The following is a 22165-nucleotide window of genomic DNA, read 5'->3' on the forward strand; positions in this document are numbered from 1 at the left end:
AGCAGATATAGGTTCAACTCATTACATAGGATAGGGTACATTTTACTGCACGGAACAGTATTTTCTTGCTAAATATTAGATACCGTATTTTTCGGACCATAAGACGCACTTTTTCTCCCCCAAACATGGGGGTAAAAAGTGCCTGCGTCTTATGGTCCGAATGCAGCCTGGCGCCAGGTGTCCCCCTCTAGGACTTGAAGCAGTAATGTGGCCCGTGGCCCTGCAGCTGTCCTGTTATTTCCCCGTCTCTGTAAGGTGTCCGTGGGGAGTGTGAAGGATCGTTATGCCCACCCCTTCATGTCCCCGGAACTGCCCCGCCTCCTCTGCCCGGTCCTCTTCTATGTCCGTCTCTGTGCCTGGGAAGTGTGCAGGAACGTAATGTACCCCCCTTCGTGTCCCAGCAGCTGTTCGTCCTTATAAGCCTGTCTGCCCCGTCCTCTGCTATATCCATCTCTGTAGCTGGGAAGTGTGCAGGATCGTAATGTACCCTCTTCGTGTCCCCGCGTCTGTCCTTTCTCACAAGCTCCTCTGCCCCGCCTCCTCTGCCCCGTCCTCTTCTTTGCCCGTGGGGAGAGCAGTCTGTGGCTTACCGATGCACGCCACTACAGTGCAGAGATATCGAGCGGTAATCCTTCTGGGAAGCCGCTGCGGGGTCCGTGCACGTTGCCGAATGTTTATCTCTCTTCACTTCCGCTTACGTCATCAATGCGGAAGTGAAGGGAGATAGACATTCGGCAACGTGCACGGACCCCGCAGCGGCTTCCCAGAAGGATTACCGCTCGATATCTCTGCACTGTAGTGGCGTGCATCGGTAATCCACAGACTACTCTCCCCACGGGCAAAGAAGAGGACGGGGCAGAGGAGGCGGGGCAGAGGAGCTTGTAAGGACGGACAGCCGCGGGGACACGAAGAGGGTACATTACGATCCTGCACACTTCCCAGCTACAAAGATGGACATAGCAGAGGACGGGGCAGACAGGCTTATAAGGACGAACAGCTGCTGGGACACGAAGGGGGGTACATTACGTTCCTGCACACTTCCCAGGTACAGAGATGGACATAGAGGAGGCGGGGCAGACAGGCCTAGAAGGGCAGGGAAGTTGTGGGGACACGAGGGGGGGGGGGCATTACGATCCTGCACACTCCCCGTGGAGGCATTTAGAGAGATGGGGAAAGAAGACAGGAGTAAGAGGGGGATGGACAGACCAGTACAGGGGGCATCTAAAAAAAATCATGGGTCACCTATTTGCACACAGGGGGCACTTTAAATGGCACAGGGGCACCTAATAGCACACGGGGTACTTTAAATGGCACAGGGGCACCTAACAGCACACGGGGTACTTTAAATGGCACAGGGGCACCTAAAAGCACATGGGGCACTTTAAATGACACAGAGCCACCTAACAGCACACAGGGGCACTTTAAATGACACAAGGGCACCTAAGAGCACACAGTGGGCTTTTTAAATGACACAGGGGCATCTAACAGCACACAGGGGGATACTTTAAATCAGGGGTCCCCAACCTTTTTAAGCCCGGGGCCCACTATCCCAACCAAACTTTTCTCTGAGGCCCCCCCGGCGGTGGCAGTCCCCCTCTCTTTTCCCTGATTTTGAGTGTACTATATAGGTAAGTAGTTATTGCCCCCAGTATAGGTAGCTAACACAGTTGCACCTGTATAAGGACTATAGTTGCCTCAGTATAGTTAGTTAGGTAGTATAGTTACCCTAATATAGTTAGTATAGTTACCCGAGTATAGCAAGTACAGTTTCCCCAGTATAGCAAGTACAGTTAGCCCAGTGTAGCAAGTACAGTTAGCCCAGTGTAGCAAGTACAGTTAGCCCAGTGTAGCAAGTACAGTTACCCCAGTATAGCAAGTACAGTTACCCCAGTATAGCAAGTACAGTTACCCCAGTATAGCAAGTACAGTTAGCCCAGTATAGCAAGTATAGTTAGCCCAGTATAGCAAGTATAGTTAGCCCAGTATAGCAAGTATAGTTACCCCAGTATAGCAAGTACAGTTAGCCCAGTATACCTAGTACAGTTAGCCCAGTATACCTAGTACAGTTACCCCAGTATACCTAGTACAGTTACCCCAGTGTAGCAAGTACAGTTAGCCCAGTGCAGCAAGTACAGTTAGCCCAGTACAGTTAGCCCAGTGTAGCCAGTAGTTGCCCCAGTATAGCTGCCCCAGCGTAGCTAGCAGAGGTGCCCTCTCCCCCGCGCGCTCATAAGGTAACAGGAGCGGCGGCCGCAGGGGGAGAGGGAGAAGCCGCGGCCCCCCAGAAATCTGCCCAAGGACCCCCAGGGGGCCGCGGCCCCCAGGTTGGGGACCTTGGCTTTAAATGACACAGGGGCACCTAAGAGCACACGGGGACACTTTAGAACACCCAGGGGGCACTTTAGAGAACACAGGGGGCACCAAAGAGAATAGGGGAGCATTTAAGAGGACACAGGGAAGTGGAGATCATAAAGGGGACACAAGAGGTACAAGGGTGACATATTAATTGAGGAGGAGAGAAGATCCACAAGATGCCCCTGAACCATGGACACACCAAGTTTATTTTTTTTCCCCTGGTTTTTGTCCTCTAAACCTAGGTGCGTCTTATGGTCCGGAGCGTCTTATGGTCCGAAAAATACGGTAGCTACTATTTCCTACTATGACAAATATAGTCTTCTTTACAATTCTGAAGCATAGCTTACAACAGTACTAGTTAAAGAGACACTGAAGCGAAAAAAATGTATGATATAATGAATTGGTAGTGTAGTACAGATAATTACTAGAAGAATAGTAGCAAAGAAAATATTCTCATATTTTTATTTTCAGTTATATAGTGTTTTTTATAACATTGCATCATTCTCTAATATGTGCAGTTTACACAACACTCAGCATACAGGCTGTGAACTATTGACCTGTCCTCTGGCAGAGAAAAAGAGAATCCTTGACAGCTCAGATAACAAGCTTCAGAACTCAGAGCTCTCTGTGACTTTGAAAGTGGTAGAGCTCCATGGCTTTTGTGCATAGATAACAACTGGAGTCTCTTAACTCTTCCTGTACTGGAAACAACATTAAACTCATGTCTCTGCTCCTAATGTTTTATTTCTGAGCTGTACTACACATACAAATCATATCGTAATTTTTTTTCACTTCAGTGTCTCTTTAAGGATTGCTGATAATAAACGTGTTTCTGCAAGGCTGCAACAAACTTAGTGTGCCCAAGAAGGCTCAGTTCACATCGTTACTAAAAATGTTCTGTTTTTGCCCAGTGCACACCAAAACCGATAGCAGATCTGCAAACACTAGAGGTTTTTGAAGCAGATTTCAGAGCGATTCTAGGCATGTTTAGAGACGTTTTCTAAACATGCCTAGAGTTTTTTGGAGCGTTTTTGTGTAGCAGATTACAAATATTGTTACAGTAAAAGCCGTTACTGAACAGCTTCTGTAACAAAAACGCCAGAAAAACTGCTCTGATCTAGCGTTTTTCAGAGCAGTTTGAGCTTTTCCTATACTTTAACATTGAGGCAGAAACACCTCAGAAATCTAAAAAATGCTGCAGCCCCCATGTTTGCGCTTGTGGAAAAAACGAGCCACTCTGGTGTGCACCATCCCATTCACTTTCCTTAGCCAAGCGGTTTTCCCCCTGAAAGCGTTTTAAAAACGCTCCAGAACCGCTCCGGTCTGCACCAGCCCTTTATCTGTTTGTAAGGTAGAGAATAAACAGGTTAACGGATCCTATGCTTCTGATGAGTGGAACACGGACTTGTACAGTGCACAATAATCCCACACAACGCAGACACTGTGGATGCTGACAGAATCATTGAAAGCCTATGAGAATGGGCAGTATCCACTCTCAGACCGATTCCCGTGCACTTTCCTGCTTTCGGTCTCCTTCCTCTGCCTTGTCATCATTTGCCTTTTTCCATCACCTTTAGACTTCTCTTTTGCCTCTGTGTTTCTCACCAACATCATAGACCTAAAGCTGTTCTATATAGAGGAATAGGCTACAACTCTTCTGAGCTGAAGTGCAGCACTGATCTACAGTTACCGCAAATGCTGAGTGGCAGTTATTGCTGCATAAGACGTTCACACCAAGCACTAAGAGAATAATTCACTTACCGGTATTTTTTGCCACACACAGATATAATTTTTTTCATTAAACACAAGACCAAATATAATAATTTTTGCTTCATTTGTTAAAGTAGGCTTTCTTCATCAACTTTCACGACTTGTTCAAGAATCATGATGTGTAAAGTCATATTCATATAACAAATATACTGTAGAACATTTTAAAGGGTTCACAAATTTTCAAGCACCCCAGCAAGGCACATGTAGCAGGTCAGAGACACTATATATACCCTGCATGAGCTGTAACCTAATAGATGTCAAAATATAATTTGTCATGTACTAGCTTTCCTTCTATGATTATTTGTGCTTTTTCCATAAAATAAATGTAGACATTTATCAGGATCATAGCAGCCCCAAAGATTTCAGGTCCATTTATACAGATGCTTTCCATCTCCATTTTCTAAGGTCATCATAGAACACAAGTCATATACTTATTATATAAAGCTGTCTTTTTGCATGTTTTTATACAAAAGTACATCAAGCAAGCTAAGTCCAGCCAGACCTTACCTGACTCAGAGCTTTGGCAGATGTTGTAAAGTACATGCATTATCAGATCAAGATCCACCTTCTCATCGTCAAAGCTGTGGTGGTATGCTTGGAGAAGTTCCTGTTCCTCAGCACTTAGGCTACTGCTCTCACTCTGGACTAGAGTTGCCTCATCCAGGCTGTTATGTTCCAGTGAGGCACTAAACACAGAGTATTAATAACACAAGTCATTACTATGTACTGTAAGTATAGGAATGTCTGTACATAAAAATATGAAGTCAGCACTGACAATACAGCTCACCTGTAGGACTCTAACAGGTCAACAACCTCTGTCTGTCCAAAGTGGCTTGCCCAATCCAAAGCTTTCCTAAAAGGAAAACAGATTTTTTTAATGTTTTTTCACATGACTAAGGGCCAGTTCACACGGCCTGTTTCCAGCGGCTCATTTTGCTGTGGCCAAGCGGTTTCCTGCTACTGTGCAGAAAAGCGTTTGACGTTGTTTGCTGCTTTGTTGTCGCCTGGGGGAAAGACCACAACCACGAATGCCGCCAAATGGCATGCACCTCTAGCAGGGCGGCGGGTTCCGCGTTCAGCGCGGCAGTTGATGCAGCTGCTCACTCGTCTTTGTGTCTGCCTGAACACGGAGGAACCGCCGCATGCGATGGTGGCATGGCGGCAGATTCCGCGTGCAGCGCAGCGGGCATTTCACAACAAAGTTCTGGTATGGCTGGGAGCTGTAGTCCACATAGGTTTAGGTGGACGCGTGCACGCGCTGGGAGGAAGAGCTTTATGTCAGTCAGTGGGGGATCAGCTGACCAGGCTGGTCAGCTGATGCCAGAAACGGTTGCCATCGGTCCAGCACTTGGGGGAGGCGCTGGAGAGCGCTGAACTATATATACTGGTGGCTGGGCATTTGCTGGTTGTCTGCCGTTGCGCTGGGAGGAAGAGCTTTATGTCAGTCAGTGGGGATCAGATGACCAGGCTGGTCAGCTGACGCCAGAAATGGTTGCCATTGGTCCAGCACTTGGGGGAGGCGCTGGACTATATATACTGGTGGCTGGGCATTTGCTGGTTGTCTGCCGTTGTGATCACTACGTGGTAGCACTCAGACCTTTTGTCAGTATCTGTGTTATTTGCTAGACCAGTTTCCAAGGTGTTGATGACCAAGGAGCTCACACCTTAGTATAGGAATCCTGTTATCTGTGTTACTAAGTTATTTGTTAGACCAGTTTCCAAGGTGTTGATGACCAAGGAGCTCACACCTTAGTCTAGGAATTCTGTTAACATCTGTGTTATATTCTAGACCAGTTCCGGGGTGTTGATGATCTAGGAGCTCACACCCAAGTCTAGGCATTGTCGATTATTTGTTATGACCTTCTGCTTTCCTGACCACTCTTCTGTTCACTGATTCGGTACTTCGCTATATCTGATACTCTGTTGTCAAACCCTGCTCGTTTTAGGACTACCGAATCAGTCTCCTGTCTATGTACCTTATCTGTCTGTGTGTTGTCGACCTGGCTTGCCCGACCTCAAGAACTATCTTCCCTGTTGGAAGATAGTTCACAGACCTGTCAGTGACACTTCACCATTGGTGTCACTCACTCTCTGGTTCTTCCCACTCTCAGCCTGGCTCCGCCCCTTGGGGAGCATCAGACTTTTGGAAGTAACCAGATCTCTAAGCAGTATCTCGTACGGCCTAGCACCTTCTATACGGGTGCTCTCCTCAAAGTATTACTGTTGCACCAAACACTCATACTACTCAGGTGTCCAGAGGTTAGAGATATATCTGATTATCCGTGATACTGCAGATCATCAATAATCGGGTATATATCTGTATTCCCGGTGATACTGCAGATCACCGGTAATCAGATCCTCTCTGTGTTACACCGATCGTTACAATAGGATTGCAGGACACACTATCAGATTGTCTTGTAATTAACTTATTGCTGTGCAAAGAAATTAGAGAAAGTCCTCTGCTTCCAGAGTACAGCAGAAAATGTTCTACATTGTGTCCACAGCTTAGTAGCAGAACACAATCTAATAATTTTAGTAAACACCACTATTAAATTAACTTATGAGTGACATAAAGTGATTGCTATTAAACCTTCCAGTAGCTTCAAAACAATTTATATTTTTTTCCTATTAGTTTTATGCTCTGTTTAATGCTTTAGACCATAAATTGAAGAACACTTCAGCTGAAGTGATAGCAGCCATTTTGCAGCAATATTAGCGAAACTGAAATGTAGATATGAACGGAGTTGGAAACTACAGCAGGGACTTCATGCTGTTGTCATTTCCAATAAATGAAAGGTGTAATGCTAGGTACACACCATACAACTTTCTGTTAGATTTTCTCTTAGATTTACCTGCCAGATAGCTTTTTTCCATGTTGTAGTTAAATCTAACAGAAGAATCTAACAGAAAATGGTATGTACCTAGCATTATGCTGGGTACACACTATGAGACTTTCTGGCACTGTCAGATTGATTATTTCCACCATGTCCGATTTGCTTTCCGATCGATTTCCGAGCATTTTCCGATCGATTTCCGTTAACCTTAATGGGAAATCGATCAGAAAATGCTTGGTGATTGATCGGAAAGCAAATCGGACATGTTGGAAATAATCTATCTGACATTAAATCGGCCAGAAAGTCTCATAGTGTGTACCCAGCATAAGCCCTGTTTACACTTAATCAGTTGCTCTCAGTTATAACTGAAACGTCAACTGATTTTCAAAGTAAGTCCCATGTTTTCCTATGGCACCTTTCACACTTAACATGTTTTAACTGAAATCTTTTTCACAATGCACTGCTATGGAGAAGGAAAAAAAAACGCGTACCAACTGATTAAGCGTAAACGGGGCCTAACTCAGCCCACCAAACTTTATCAAGAGTGTGAAATCTAACCTTAGGGAAGATTGATCCTAGAATGCCATAAAAGCAAATGATACATTATGTAGTAGTGATACTTAATATTTAACAATTACCGTAAATGTATTCATCTGAAAACTGTGAACATCATTTAATAAATTCAATAGCAACACTAACTGTGCATGAAGTAATGTGAATACATTAGGAGAGTAATTACCATCCGTTTGATGCTTTGATGTGGACGTTGGCTCCCATGCTAATAAGCTGTTCCACCTGACTTAGAAAGCCTCGTCCAGCTGCCACCATCAAGGGAGTGGCGCTTGTGTCACCGTGTCTGTAATCAACTGAAAAGAATGGATTCACAGTGACTAACAGGCTACAGAACGTCCTCACTGCTTCAATGCTACTGGAAACAAAGGTCTTATAAACTCTTGTGTGTCTTTTACCAAACAAAAATGTACCATAACTCTGCTAAGAACTAAGATTATACACGGTAGGAGATAACCTCTTTCTGATTGTGTATTTATTACCGTAATTTGTTATTATGTTGTGCTGTGCTTTCTTAAAGAGAGACAAGTCTCTCAAAATTCAGGTTTTTATTTTAAAAATCTCTTTAATATCAATGCCCTAACTAAAACGCTGCATACCCGCAGCTGCACACTAACTAAATCCCCCCCCAAACTTCCTAGGGCACATTGTGGGAGCGCTTCCGTGAAGAGGCAGAGCTTTGGGCTGTAGCTCTGCCTCCACACGCGTCCATTAGCGCGGATCGCCGCCTCTCCCCGCCCCTCTCAGTCTTCTTTCACTGAGAGGGGCGGGGGAGAGGCGGAGATACGTGCGGTTGTGCATGGGGGCAGAGCTGCAGCTAAAAGCTCTGCCTCCCTGGGCAGCAAAATCCACAACCAAGAAAGTCGTGGATTTTTGATGGGGAGTTTGGGGTGATTTAGTTAGTGTTCAGCCGCAGGGATGCGGCGTTTAGTTAGGGCATTAATGTTAAAGGGATTTTTAAAATAAAAACCTGAATTTTATGAGACTTCAGAGTCTCTTTAAATATGAAAGTTAGCATTCTATAGCAGTAAAGTGTTGTACAGGATTCGAGGCTGAAGGCGGTAGAGTAACCGAAAACTTACTATTATTCTTTTAAGTTAGCCATTTAAATACGTGAACCTGGATGATAAATATAAAAAATAATAATTATAGAATGCCTAATATTTATTTGATCCACGCCAAGCAGCTATACATATATATAATTCGGATCTGCCTCTGATATGGTTGGAGAAGATTTGCCACTTCCTTTCTGAACAGGAACTGGGGGGGGGGGGGGTGCTTTTAGTTAGGGATAGTAAACAATAATTCCAGCCTCAGTTAGAACTAATTATTTCTTTACAGAATGTAACTTCATGAGTTGATGATTAAAATTATTTTTGGTAGTCAATATTTGCCCATTGTTAAAGCTATCCTGTCTATCACAGGTACAGGTAGCAACATCTTTACTGCTGGCAAGGTGCATTACTGCGGCTGTGCGATTGTTGTGTGTTCCAAAATGAGCGGAAACACCACGTCTCCCAGAGTGCTCTGTGGCAGAAGACAAGTTTTTATAGCCATTATATATTTTTTATTTCACTTTTTGGCCACTAGATGGTGCTATACACTCTCCTGGGAGTTACCAGGAAGCGTTCAATCATTTTAGTAACTGTACTAGTTACTTTCACTTTTATGAATGAACATGATTCGTGATTTAAGGCATGTTTATTCATTCATGATACTTCGATTGGCTCCAGTAACACATGTTCCCCCTCACCAATCGCTCACATATAAATCCCACCGTGAACGAGCGGCAGGAGCGTGCGCATTCGCGCACATCTGCCACAACAACACTGGACACGTATACATGTCCAGATTGATTTACTGCAGCGCAAACTGTCCAGATAGACTTAATTGGTTAAAAAGATACAGTGGTGAAAATTTTAAAACATTTTTTCACAATATTAATTTATAAATTCCTTAGTCAGTGTTTGCCCATTGTAAAATCTTTCCTCACCCTGATTTGCATTCTAATGTTAATCACAGCTGTCACATCTTGGCAGGTGCAGCCCTGTGAAATGTATTTGCAGGGATGGGCTTCCGAGTAGTGATCTACTCGAATTTGGAATTCTAATTAAGATTAATTACCCCACCTGTGACCGCAGGATGGGGGGTTTAACCTTCCCAGAAGCAGGGCTGTGGAGTCGGTACAACAATCTTCCGACTCCAACTCCTCAGTTCATGAAAGCAGGACTCCGACTCCAACTGACTCCGGGTGCCCAAAATTGCCCCGACTCCAACTCCACAGCCCTGCCCAGAATACCATGGATGCTATGCGTGTCACCGTTGTAACGCGACCTATGGGATGCATTCCGCCACTCACTGGTAATTAATCTTAATTAGATTTCCGAATTCAAGTACTCGGAAGCCCATCCCTGTGTGTGTGTGTGTTGTGTGTTCTGAGCGGAATAGAAAAAAAAAACATGTTGTCTCCTAGAGTGTACTGGCAGAAGGATGTATAGCTAATCAGCCTAGGCTTGACATCACTGGGAGGGTGGGCTTTACACCAATATACAGATGTAGGAAGCGTTTCTGATGCTGAAATCAGGAAAAGCATATAAGTAGGTATCCTGAATAATTTACTGCATTCTTACTATATGTAGTTACAGTTCCTCTTTAACCGGTTCAGCGCCGCAGTGCCGAAAATCTCATGCATCCGAGCAACGTTCACCTCCCATTCATTCGCCTATAACTTTATTGCTACTTATCACAATGAATTGATCTATATCTTGTTTTTTCCGCCACTAATTAGGCTTTCTTTGGGTACTACATTTTGCTAAGAATTATTTTTTTCTAAATCCATTTTAACAGGAAGATTAAGAAAGAAATGAAAACAATTCATTATTTCTCAGTTTTTGGCCATTATAGTTTGAAATTAATATACGCTATCGTAATTAAAACCCATGTATTTTATTTGCCCATCTGTCCCGTTAATTACACCATTTAAACGATGTCCCTATCACAATTTATGGCACCGATATTTCATTTAGAAATAAAGGTGCATTTTTTCAATTTGCGTCCATCACTATTTATAAGCTTATAATTTTAAATAATATAATAACATACTCTCTTGACATGTATATTTAAAAAGTTTAGACCCTTGGGTAACTATTTATGTTTTTTTTTTTTTATTGTATTTTTTTTATTTATTTTTTTTAATAAAAAATGCATGTGGGTAATTTTTGGTGTGGGAGGGAAACTGCTTATTTTACATGTAAAATAAGCAAATTCTTTAATTAAAAATGTATGTGGGTGCAGTTTACTATTTGGCCACAAGATGGCCACAGTGAGAAAAGTCCTGGATGCGAACGATCTCGCATCTAGGAACCAAAATTCAGAGGAGTTGTTTCCTGGGGGCAGAAATACCACGCTCTCTGGAGAGAAAGCGTCGGTATTTCTGCGGGGAAGTTAGATTGGTGAATGGGAATTATATTCCCATTCACTGATCGGGGGGCTAGCGGCGGGCGGCGGGTGCGCGCGCCCGATCACGCGCACCACGCATTGAAAGCAGCAGTGCCTTTCTGGAAGAGAAAGCTCGTCCAGAAAGGCCGAACTGGTTAAAGTGGACCTGAACTCTTGCACAGGACTGAATAAATACAGAGGAATGCACCCTGTATGTATTTAGAGTTTAGCCTGTCTTATTTCCCCTCATTTGTGTCAAATCACAAGTGTAATAAATGGCGGAGATGCCGCCGCGCGGTCTGGCTGTGAGGCGGCTGTCTCCGCGTTCAGACGGGCGGTTTCCGCGCAGCGGCACATGTCTGGGTCGACTGGGATCTCTAGTGCACATGGATGGAGAGGTGCGTGCGCCAGAAGTCAGGACCTTTGTACCAGCAGGAGATGTATCAGCTGATCAGGACGATCAGCTGATTCCTGCTGGACTCCAGATTGGCTGAGTGGCTCGGGCGGGGCAGCAGAGTCCTGCAACTATATATACTGCTTGCTTGCCAGTTGCTGGTTGTCTGCCGTTGCGAACACTTACGTGGAAGCACTCAGACCTTAGTCAGATCCTACAGTGTGTTAGAACCAGGAGGACCTGGGAATTCACACTGAGCCAGATTACTTCTGTTTATCATTGTGTTATACTTCAGACTAGTTCCAGGGTGTCGAGACCACGGACCTCACACCCAAGATTAGGGACGGTGTGTTATCATTGTGTTATACTTCAGACTAGTTCCAGGGTGTCGAGATCACGGACCTCACACCCAAGACTAGGCATTGTTTGATATCTGTTATGACCTATTGCTTTTCTGACTATCCCTCTGCTTTCTGATTCGGTACCTACGCATATCTGATTATCTGTTGCCAACCCTGCCAGCCTTTGGATACCGAATCAGCCTTCTGTCTTTTGTACTTTGTCTGTCCGTGTGTTGCCGACCTGGCTTGCCCGACCTTGAGAGCTATCTCTCTCCTTTAAGAGATAGTCTCCAGACCTGCTAGTGACATCCACCTTCAGGTGTCACTCACTCACAGGTCCTTCCTACTTTCAGCCTGGGATTCCACCACTTTGGAGGCCTCAGGCTGCTGGAAGGTTTTTGCACTTCTCAGAAGGCAGTATCGCCCATACTGCCAAAGACCACCTGCTCCTCAGGTGGTCTTATTCAAAGTCATTACTGTTGCACCAAACACTCACACTATATAGGTGTCCAGAGGTTAGTCATACTTGGATTATCGGTGATTCTGCATATCATCAATAATCGGGTATATATCTGTATTCTTGGTGATACTGCAGATCACCAATAATCAGATTCTCTCTGTGTGCTGACACCGATCGTTACAACAAGTGATTTGACACAAATGTGACTGCCTATGGCAGAGATGGCAGATAAGGCCATTTGAAAGCACAGAGTGTTAACAATATATCTGCTTCCATGAATCAGGAAGTAGAAACAGTGCAGGTTTATTTTAGAATTTGCATCACCTGTAACAAAGAAATTTTTTTTTGTTTAAAGGTTATTATGCTGTTGTGTATCTTTTAGAGCAGTGAGGATGTTCTGAGTTCAGGTCCACTTTAACATAAACTTGGGAATCCTGAATAATGTATTACATTCTATTGTATGTCATTGTGGTGCCACTTTAACAATATGAAAATTAAAGGATAAGCGTATCACTTACCACTAACATTCTCTGATAAAATCAAGTGGAACAGCTGAGCAAAGGCATCAACATCTTTGTTAAGCCAAATGTCTGAGAGGCAGGAGTCCATCTCCTTTATCAGCCAGGGTTCCAAGCTATTCACATCCTTCTCAGTCTTCACATACGAAGAAAACAAACATAAGTTGCAATCAGATTGGAAATGTTCTATAGTTATGGCTGACCTGTAGCTGCCATAGGTGAAATAAAACTTCCAGCTGCCAGAACCTTGATGACCATCTGGGCCTTTTTTTGTTAACAATAATGTATTCTTATTTGCATGAAAAACATAAAATCAACATGGTTCACATCATCAAGGAATGTTAAGTCTAACATAAAATCAGTATAGAATATGGGGGAAGACTCCTCAGCATTTAGGTAAAAGCATTAGGAACCAAATGATACTACCTCAGAAATATTTAAAACAGAAAAATACCTGAGAATTTTAACTTACGGTAAGTGCTAATGAACACATGTCCATTCACAGGTTGAGATTGGGATTAGTCCACCCATAAAACAGCAGATAGGTTTGGTCTCTACCCCCCCCCCCCCCCCCCTTCTGACAAAGCAGACAAGATTAGAAACTATGGGAGATGGGGGGTGTTAAGTGGTGACTATGCTGGATACCGATATCAATCCAGTTAATGCTATCAAGCAAATCTTAACTGTGGGGGGGGAGGGGGGGGGGGAAGGCAGTGGTTTCCCAAAACATGTATGCAGGCCTTAGTTGTGTTTATTCCCTATTTCATAAAATAACCTTTTACTACAAAGAGCCAATCTCTGAGATCTATGGAATAATAATATTTCGTGCAAAAGCTCTCATACACTCTGCAAAAGCAGTAACCCTGACCGGACGGGGTTAGAGTGGCGGCAGGTTTCTAGTTTCTTAATATCCGTTATCTGTGCCTGTAGCATAGCCTCTGACTCTACATACACCAGTAATTATAGACGACCTGCAAGTTCATGTTCGAATGACGCTAAACTATCATCAAAGATCCATGCACGCAAGTCCTGAATGTCCTTGTAGACATAGAGATACACTGAAAAACTTGAAATACAGAAGGAAGTAGAAATCTAGAGAAATATGGGGGGGGGGGGGGGGGCAGATTTACTATGGCCAAACCCATTACAATGTTTTCCCCAGAAATTTTTTCCAGCTCGGTGGCATGAAAAAGTAGGTGGGTGGGGCGAGATGAGAGAATGCAGGGCCAGTTTCTTTGCACAGCTCTTCTTGCAGCAGAGACGGTGAGCCAATGACAGCCGGGTGCTCGCCAAAACTAGCCGGGTGTACCTAGGGAGCCTAGGGAGAACACTTATACACGTTTATACATTTCTCCCTCTGCTGATCAGAAACAGGGATGCATCTAAATAGAACCTACTGAAGTTTACATTAGTGTCATTAGATTTGTGTACTGCTAATACCTGTACAAATAGCCTCTTGTGTACAATAAGGCTTATGCTACGTACACACATGCCACAACGATCGTTCGTTGATAACGGCGAACGAACTTTTAATTGATGAAAGAACGACCTAAGTTAAGATAGTTTTAAAAGGTGTGTAACGATCTGATCGTTAGAACGAACGTTACATCACAAAAAGCAACTATTGCGCCTGCGCATAAAAATGAGAAGTTTCACGGAGAAATAGTGAAATGCGCATGTCAAGCCTAGTACGAACGACCGTTTCCAACGATCGTCGTTGGTTAAAATCCGCCGAGACAGAACTTTCTTTTGTAGCGATTTGGCTCGTTCGTCGTTTGCCTTAATAGTCGGTGGTTCGTTTTTTGTAACGATCGTCGTTGGTAAAGATCGGGGAACGATCGTTACAAACGACTATAGTCGCATTTGTGTACGCACCTTTAGTCCCAGGTTGTATAGTGTGCTTGCCCCTTCCTCTCTTTTCTAAGCTTCTCCCACCAGCCAATTTTAATGAGACCGATGCACACAAATCCTGGTATGAATATTAACCACTTAAAGGGACTCCGAGCTCAACTTAACCACTTCAGCCTTCAGTCGTTTTCACTTTATGCATCCGAGCATTTTTCACCTCCCATTCATTAGCCTATAACTTTATCACTACTTATCACAATTAACTGATCTATATCTTGTTTTTTCCGCCACCAATTAGGCTTTCTTTGGGGGGGTACATTTTGCTAAGAGCCACTTTACTGTAAATGCATTTTAACAGGAAGAATAAGAAAAAAAAAAACGGAAAAAAATGCATTATTTCTCAGTTTTCAGCCATTATAGTTTTAAAATAATACATGCCTCCATAATTAAAACTCATGTATTGTATTTGCCCATATGTCCCGGTTATTACACCGTTAAAATTATGTCCCTATCACAATGTATGGTGACAATCTTTTATTTGGAAATAAAGGTGCATTTTTTCCATTTTGCATCTATCACTATTTACAAGTTTAAAATAAAAAAAAAATTTAGAAATATTTCATCTTTACATTGATATTTAAAAAGTTTAGACCCTTAGGTAAATATTTACATGTTTTTTTTTTATTGTAATGTTTTTGTTTTGTTTTTTGTATTAAACATTTTATTTGGGTATTTTTGGGAGGGTGGGATGTAAGCCATAGTTTTATAATGTAAATGTGTCTTGAGTTTTATTTTTTTCACTTTTAGTTGTAGTTTTACTTTTTGGCCACAAGATGGCGGCCATGAGTTTGTTTACATGACGTCACTCTAAGCGTAACATACAGCGACGCATGGGGGACGTTACAGCCAGAAAAAGCGCAGCTTCCGAGAGAAGCTGTCACTTTTTCAGCGGGGGAGAGGAATCAGTGATCGGGCACCATAGACCGCTTCACTGATTGCCAGGCTAACGAACCGCAACCGGGAGTGCGCGCGCGCGATCGTCTGCGGGAGCGCGCGGACGGGCACATGGCCTCCAGGGCGTAGCTAGTACGTCCAGGAGGCCAAAGTAGTTAAAAATGAAAATAGTACTCACCCGGGGCTTTCTCCAGCCCAGTGCTGGTCGGGAGGTCCCAAGACGGCGTCCTGGCTCCTCTCCTAGTCCCCACTCCGGAATGGCTGCCCGGCGACACTCGGCCGAGTGTCGGTCTCCTTCTTCCGCGTATGACGCGGCTGATGTCACCACGCCGGCTGCCTCGTGTCATCACGGCGGCCGGTGTGAAAGTACGGCGCATGCAGGCTTTAACCTCGCATGCGCAGTACTTTCACGCCGGCATGACGCGAGGTGGCTTAAAGATGGTTAAAAACATCCTGCTAGAGTCTCTTAACGGCTCCAGGACGTTTGTATAAGTCAGACAGTGCTGCTGCCGCTGTGCACGTTCCCGCGCGTGTGCACATGAGATTAATGAAGAAAAGAAAACACCGCAGAAAAAATATGTTAGTAAGGAAAGAAGTAGTGGGCTTTTGTTTCACTCCAGAAACAGTTGCACACAGGACAGGCAAAAACAGGAGGAATTCAGTTATAAGCACTGAACAGCAGAAGTGCAATATCGATTATTGCTCTCCCTCCAGCCTGACTGGAGCTAAAAATGTGTAAACATACAATAACAAGACGAGAAGCAGTTCCAAGCTGATAATACTTACATATTAGGTCAGCTTCAGATAGGAGAGTCAGAAGGAGAGTCAGATTATTACAAATACGCATTTATCAGTTACTCTCTTTAAAGGATATCCGAGATGAAAATAAACTGATGAGAAAAACAATTGTAGCCATCCTCCTTCTCCTAAAAATTACTTTTTTTTTTTAAGGTGTCGCACGGTTTTATTTTATATTTAAATCTAGTTTTTAAGTTTTTACTATTGCATTGTCTCTGCTCAATGACACCTTCATTAGAGTATGCTAGAGCTCAAATCTATAAATCATTGATCATTTTTATCTCTCTCCTGCTCCAGGAAGCCATTTAGTCACAGAAAAGTGTTTTATGGCTGTAATTACTTATCAGTGAGGGTTATGCTATAGTCTGACCCTGTCCGACCCAGGCAGAAACTGTCACTTGCATTATGTTTAACTCTTTCAGGTAAAGAAAGAAAAAAAGGAACACAGCCTAGTTATTTGTGTGCTTGGTACTAAACATACACATGTCTATCTCATCATGTCACCTGTCACCTCAGTTGTCCTTTAAACTAAACTCACTAGCTGAGTGAATGCTGTGTCCCCTCCGTCATCCAATAAGTCATAATCATCAGTGATGTTAGCAGCACTCCTCTGCCTCTGTGGCTCAGTTTCTGATGTTGTACTTTTTTCTGTCACTGAATGCCATTCTGACAGCGTGGTCTTTTGCCTCTCCTCTGAAAATACAATAAAAGTAAGGTCAGGAAATCACAAATAATGATATTTCCTTTATCATTCTTCCCATTTCTCATGTACCTAGCACCAAAATACATTTCCATATACCCAAACAACAGTAAAACCCCCATTATCCAGCACCAACGGGGATTGAATAATGCCAGATAAGTGTTGTTTCTGGTTCCTGGAGAGTTAAAGCGGACCCAAACCAAACTTTTTTTTTAGTTCAAAATTTTTAGTTGCACCACTCTGACACATACAAAGATAAAAAAACACTCCTTCAAGTCTATGAGCATTTCAGTGCATGCTTTTCACCCTTCACTTTTCATCAGCTCTGTGGAGTCGGAGTCGGAGTCGTGGAGTCGGGCAATTTTGGGTGCCTGGAGTCGGAGTCGGGAAAAAATGCACCGACTCCGACTCCTAATGAATTTGTAACTGTAATTAAAATAGAAAATATGATAAAATGTTCTATTTCTCAGATAATAGTCATTAAAAATAATGTATATATACAGTAATAGCTGTGCTTAGTCCACAAAAATGAAATAAACCAATCAAAATTAGTTACTTGTGCTGCTTCAATAAAGCAGTCCCCGTATTTTTAAGGTCAGATATACATATCTGATTGTGACTGTATATATGATGCGTACACAGGAATCTCTTATATATACTAAATAACATCTATGCTGTAAGAATAAAGCCTGATGTGTAGCTGTGTCACTAATAGAGATGGTCAATGAGATGGAAATAATTCTGCACTGATGCTGATTTATGCAAATGTATGCACTCCCTTTGCTGATTAAATCAAATAATTTGATATGTTATTAAAATTTGGTTTGGTGACTACAAATTAAAGGGTACCTGAGACGGATGAAAAGTAAAGTTTTATACATACCTGGGGCTTCCTCCAGCCCCCTTCAGGCTAATCAGTCCCTCACTGTCCTCCACCACCCGGATCTTCTGCTATGAGTCCTGGTAATTCAGCCAGTCAGCGCAGTCCGGCCGCATGCCACTCCCACAGCCAGGAACATTCTGCACCTGCGCAATAGTGCTGCACAGGTGTAGTATGCTCCTAGCGGTGGAGTGTGTTCATGCGCACTACGCCAGACTGGCTCAAGTACCTAGACTCATAGCAGAAGATCCAGGTGGTGGAGGAGGACAACGAGGGACTGATTATCCTGAAGGCGGCTGGAGGAAGCCCCAGGTATGTATAAAACTTTAATTTCATCTGTCTCAGGTTTACTTTGTTACACAGTAGTACTATACTCTACATATGCACTCCTTACAGAGCTGCAGGGAATCCACTGAGAATGCTGTGCACATTGAATACAGAGGTGTTGTCTGTTTACAATCTCCTCATTCCCCTGCAGAGTGCCTGCACATCATTCTTACATGTACCCACACTTACATTGCCTAGGGCCTGATAGATGTTCTTTGTTCCGGTTTGTATCTTTTACAAGTACTATTACTAAGGACTAGTTTTAGTCTAAAGGGAATAAATATAGTAGTCTTCATATCCTTCTCACTTCAGTTGTCTTGTAAAATTCCTAAGCGTTGGCAGTTATGAGACGAATTTCATGTTACATACTTTTAATCAACAAAATTGTAATATGCAAATTAGAGGAGTCGGAGTCGTGGAGTCGGAGTCGGTGGAATCCTAAACTGAGGAGTCGGAGTCGGTGGATTTTTGGACCGACTCCACAGCCCTGCTTTTCATAACTAGGGTTATACAGGGGGCAGCCATTAGCAATTCCTCCTTTGCTGGATACCATCTACTCCACCAGTTTGCCGAATTTTGTCCCAGCAATTTGAAAGGAAGGGAGGGGTTTATCCAATAAATGTAAAATATTTTATATTTGTCATCATGCAGCTGAAAAAAAGCTGATATTTATCATTATAATTTAGAAAATAGATTTTATTTCTGAAATCTTGTATTTTTAACTTGGGTGCACTTTAAAGCGGAAGTGAAGTATCATGAAAAAAAAATAAAATAAGAGTTTCACTTACCTGGGGCTTCTGCCAGCCCTCTGCAGCCGACCTGTGCCCACGCTGTTTCCAAATGATTCTCCATTCCCCCACCGGCGGATCACTTTTCTTCATGTAGTGGAAGCGGACTTCTATGTCGACGGCCACTACGCCATGGCCACTCGTATCCTTGTACGCGTTCCAGTAGCCAGGAGCGTCCTGTCCTGGTGCAGTACAACAAAATCTCTACTGCGAGACGTGCGTGGCCAGGGCAGCATTGTGTGAAGTGAAAGTGATCGGCAGCAGGGGAACAGAGGATCGTATGGTAACTTCGTGGACACAGGACAGCTGCAGGGGGCTGGCAGAAGCCCCAGGTAAGTGAAACTTTTTTTTTTTAGGATACTTAGGATTCGATGTTAAAAATCAGCCTAGCTAAAAAACTACTATACCCCACACAACTATACTTACTAAACTCTTTATCAATGTTGAAATACAGTAATTGAAAACAAATTAGGACAAAATGACAGACTTAATGTAACAGAGGCTGTGGCTGGTTCAGGGCTCTGCCTCTGACACAGGAGACCAGGGTTCAAATCTCGGCTCTTCCTGTTCAGTAAGCCAGCACCTATTCAGTAGGAGACCTTGGGCAAGTCTCCCTAAAATTGCTACTGCCTATAGAGCGCATCCTAGTGGCTGCAGCTCTGCCGCTTTGAGTCTGCCAGGAGAAAAGTGCGGTATAAATGTTCTGTGTCTTTCCAATGTCTGTACAAAGAAGTTTAAGAGTAGATTTCTGCATCCTGCAAGGTCAGGATTTTTTTTTCTGAATGCTTGAGACTTCTAGTTAAAGGATACCAGAGCCAAAATGGTTTGGAGCAGGCATATATGGCGAGCTATCCTGTTAGCCACCGCCCCCCTATTCTCCTCTGTCCCCTTCCTTACATACCTTAAACCCCTCTGGCAGCCTCTTCTGTGTAGCGGAAGACTGGCACCAGTATGAAGGCGCTAGACCAGCTGCGTACATCCCTCAGCGCACGACCGCGGCTGGGAGTGCTCTGCACATGAAGTAATTGTGACATCATATGCATATCACTCCCGGCCGTGGTCTCGTGCTGAGGGTTGTGCGCAGCCAGGCTAGTGCCTGCAAACTGTTGCCTGACTCTCATGACCAAGAAGAGCCTACCAAAGGGGCAAGACGGAGGGGGAATGGGGGGCCAATGGTCATCAGGACAGCTCCCCATACATGCTCGCTACCCCCATTTCTCCAAACCTTTTCGGCTCTGGTATCCTTTAGTTCTGGTTAACGGGGGTTTTTACTGCGTATGGTTGATAAAAACGGTTGATAAATTATATGGTATATAAAACTAGTCTTACTGTCATTTAACTTACCACACTGCTTTTCTTTCTTGTATTTAAGCATGTCTTTATTCCTGTAACCAGTAGTCCTTAATATGTCCTCTAGAAACATTTCTTTAACCTCAAAAGGTCGGCCTGGTACTGAAAAAGAAGTAACAAGAGTCAACATCGCATCAATAGTTTCTCTCATGTTCAGGCTTTTTGATTGTTAATAAATGGTAGATAAGGAGCAGCATGACAGTGCTGAGTCACCTCAATAAGAAGCATGGAAGAAAAGTGCTCAGAAGAGAAGCCAGACACATATCGCTGAAAGTCATTGGCCTCAATTCACTAAGATCATGCTGGAGATAATAAGGCAAGAGAAAACTTACCTCACACAGTGAGAGAGTTATCTTATCTCTTCATTCCTTACGTTACCTCTTCTGTAGTTAAGTTACCTCCTCTGTAGTTAATTTACCACCTCTGTAGTTATTTTCACACGCAGTTAATGAACAGTCTGTCTTTAACTCTGGAGTTATTTTAAGGATTAAAGAGTTAACTTAAAGACAGAAGAGTTAACTTTAGGTTTGCCTGAGGTAAAATGTTTCCTGAATACTACATGCCTTATCACCATGGTAACAGCTCTAGAAGAGTTATTAAAGACAGGAGATAAGCTTAGTGAATTGAGGCCATTGTCAAAAAACAATAAACCCTACTATGTATAACAGGACAGCCTCCAAAATATCTGAGGAACAGGTTGACATCTAAGGCAGCACTGGAGAGGATCAGCTTCAGGTTTGGGTGCTTCATCTTCACGTCCCTCAGCTTGGTGAGGAGAAAGTCACTGAATCGATCTCGCTCGTGGACTTCATCCTGTCAAGAACATGGTGGCGTGTTACAAAGGGTTATATGACATCGAAAGAGCATTGGTCTATTCGCAAGGCACAAATCCCTACATAAAATGAGCACACCCAATGAACATTTAGAGAGGATCATTGGTAAACCCCTCCCCCCTGTTTAGATAGTGCATGCATTTACAATTTAGCCTACAATATATTTAATAAACATATCGGCAGTAATGCATCATTCCACTCTCTTATTATCCAATGCAACTTATTTTAATACCAGCAGGGGGCAGCAGAGTTCTCCATTACAGATCATTATTGGCAATGGTGCCTCACTCTCTGCTGATGTCCCCGATCTGAGTGATAACAAATGGGAACACCAGCATTTTCCTGCATATCTACTGGCAATGACACAATGAATGGCTCCATATTTAATAAGCAGGACAGAGTAAACTGATGTGTTGTGATGCATGTGAGATTTGTGTTGTGTGCAGTGCTGCTTCTATCTTATATGAGGTGAAATGAGAACAATAAACAACACTGATAAAAACCCTGTCATGTGACACTGGAAAGTGACATTTTAATTATTAGATCGATGGCAATTGATTTGACTATGGCAGGATCATCAATCACCACTTCATGAAACAAACAAATAAAAAGTGGAAGGTGCCCTGAGCTTCCATTTACAATACATTACACGCTCCCAGCTAGAGCACGTCATCATTTATTACAGCAATTTGCCAGGCTACAGTGGATATGTTAGAATGCATTGCATGAACCGGCCCCATCCAAAAAGTTTTCCCAAGCGCTGGATTCCTAATCATTGTCACAGGTCCACCAAGCACTATGCAAGCAACTAAGCTTCAGTAAGTGATAAATGTTGCTTAAGGCTAGTCACACACCAGGACGTTGCGTTTAGGGGACGTTATAGGGCACATAACATGCCCCTAACGCAACGCCTGGTGATCTCTGCTGTGGACGTCAGAGTGAGCCGCGTTGTGCAGCTCACTCTGGCGTCCGTTATGCCGTGATGCGTACTCTTGGACGCATGCGGC

At 43.4% G+C, this 22165-nt stretch overlaps 1 protein-coding gene across 3 annotated transcripts in view; it reads right to left on the bottom strand.

The window, feature by feature from the left end:
* Positions 1 to 22165, bottom strand: part of YTHDC2 (YTH N6-methyladenosine RNA binding protein C2) — a 100974-nt gene that overhangs the window by 51158 nt on the left and 27651 nt on the right. For all 3 annotated transcript variants that reach the window (XM_068247274.1, XM_068247259.1, XM_068247266.1), the window contains exons 8-14: positions 20982 to 21138; positions 20320 to 20427; positions 16819 to 16973; positions 12681 to 12816; positions 7699 to 7825; positions 4913 to 4978; positions 4633 to 4811 (exon numbers count right to left, since the gene is read on the bottom strand). In XM_068247274.1, coding sequence (XP_068103375.1) covers positions 4633 to 4811; positions 4913 to 4978; positions 7699 to 7825; positions 12681 to 12816; positions 16819 to 16973; positions 20320 to 20427; positions 20982 to 21138 — 928 coding nt within the window. The remainder of the gene's footprint in view (positions 1 to 4632; positions 4812 to 4912; positions 4979 to 7698; positions 7826 to 12680; positions 12817 to 16818; positions 16974 to 20319; positions 20428 to 20981; positions 21139 to 22165) is intronic.

This window comes from Hyperolius riggenbachi, chromosome 1 (assembly GCF_040937935.1).
Source record: "Hyperolius riggenbachi isolate aHypRig1 chromosome 1, aHypRig1.pri, whole genome shotgun sequence".
NCBI classification, from domain to species: domain Eukaryota; kingdom Metazoa; phylum Chordata; class Amphibia; order Anura; family Hyperoliidae; genus Hyperolius; species Hyperolius riggenbachi.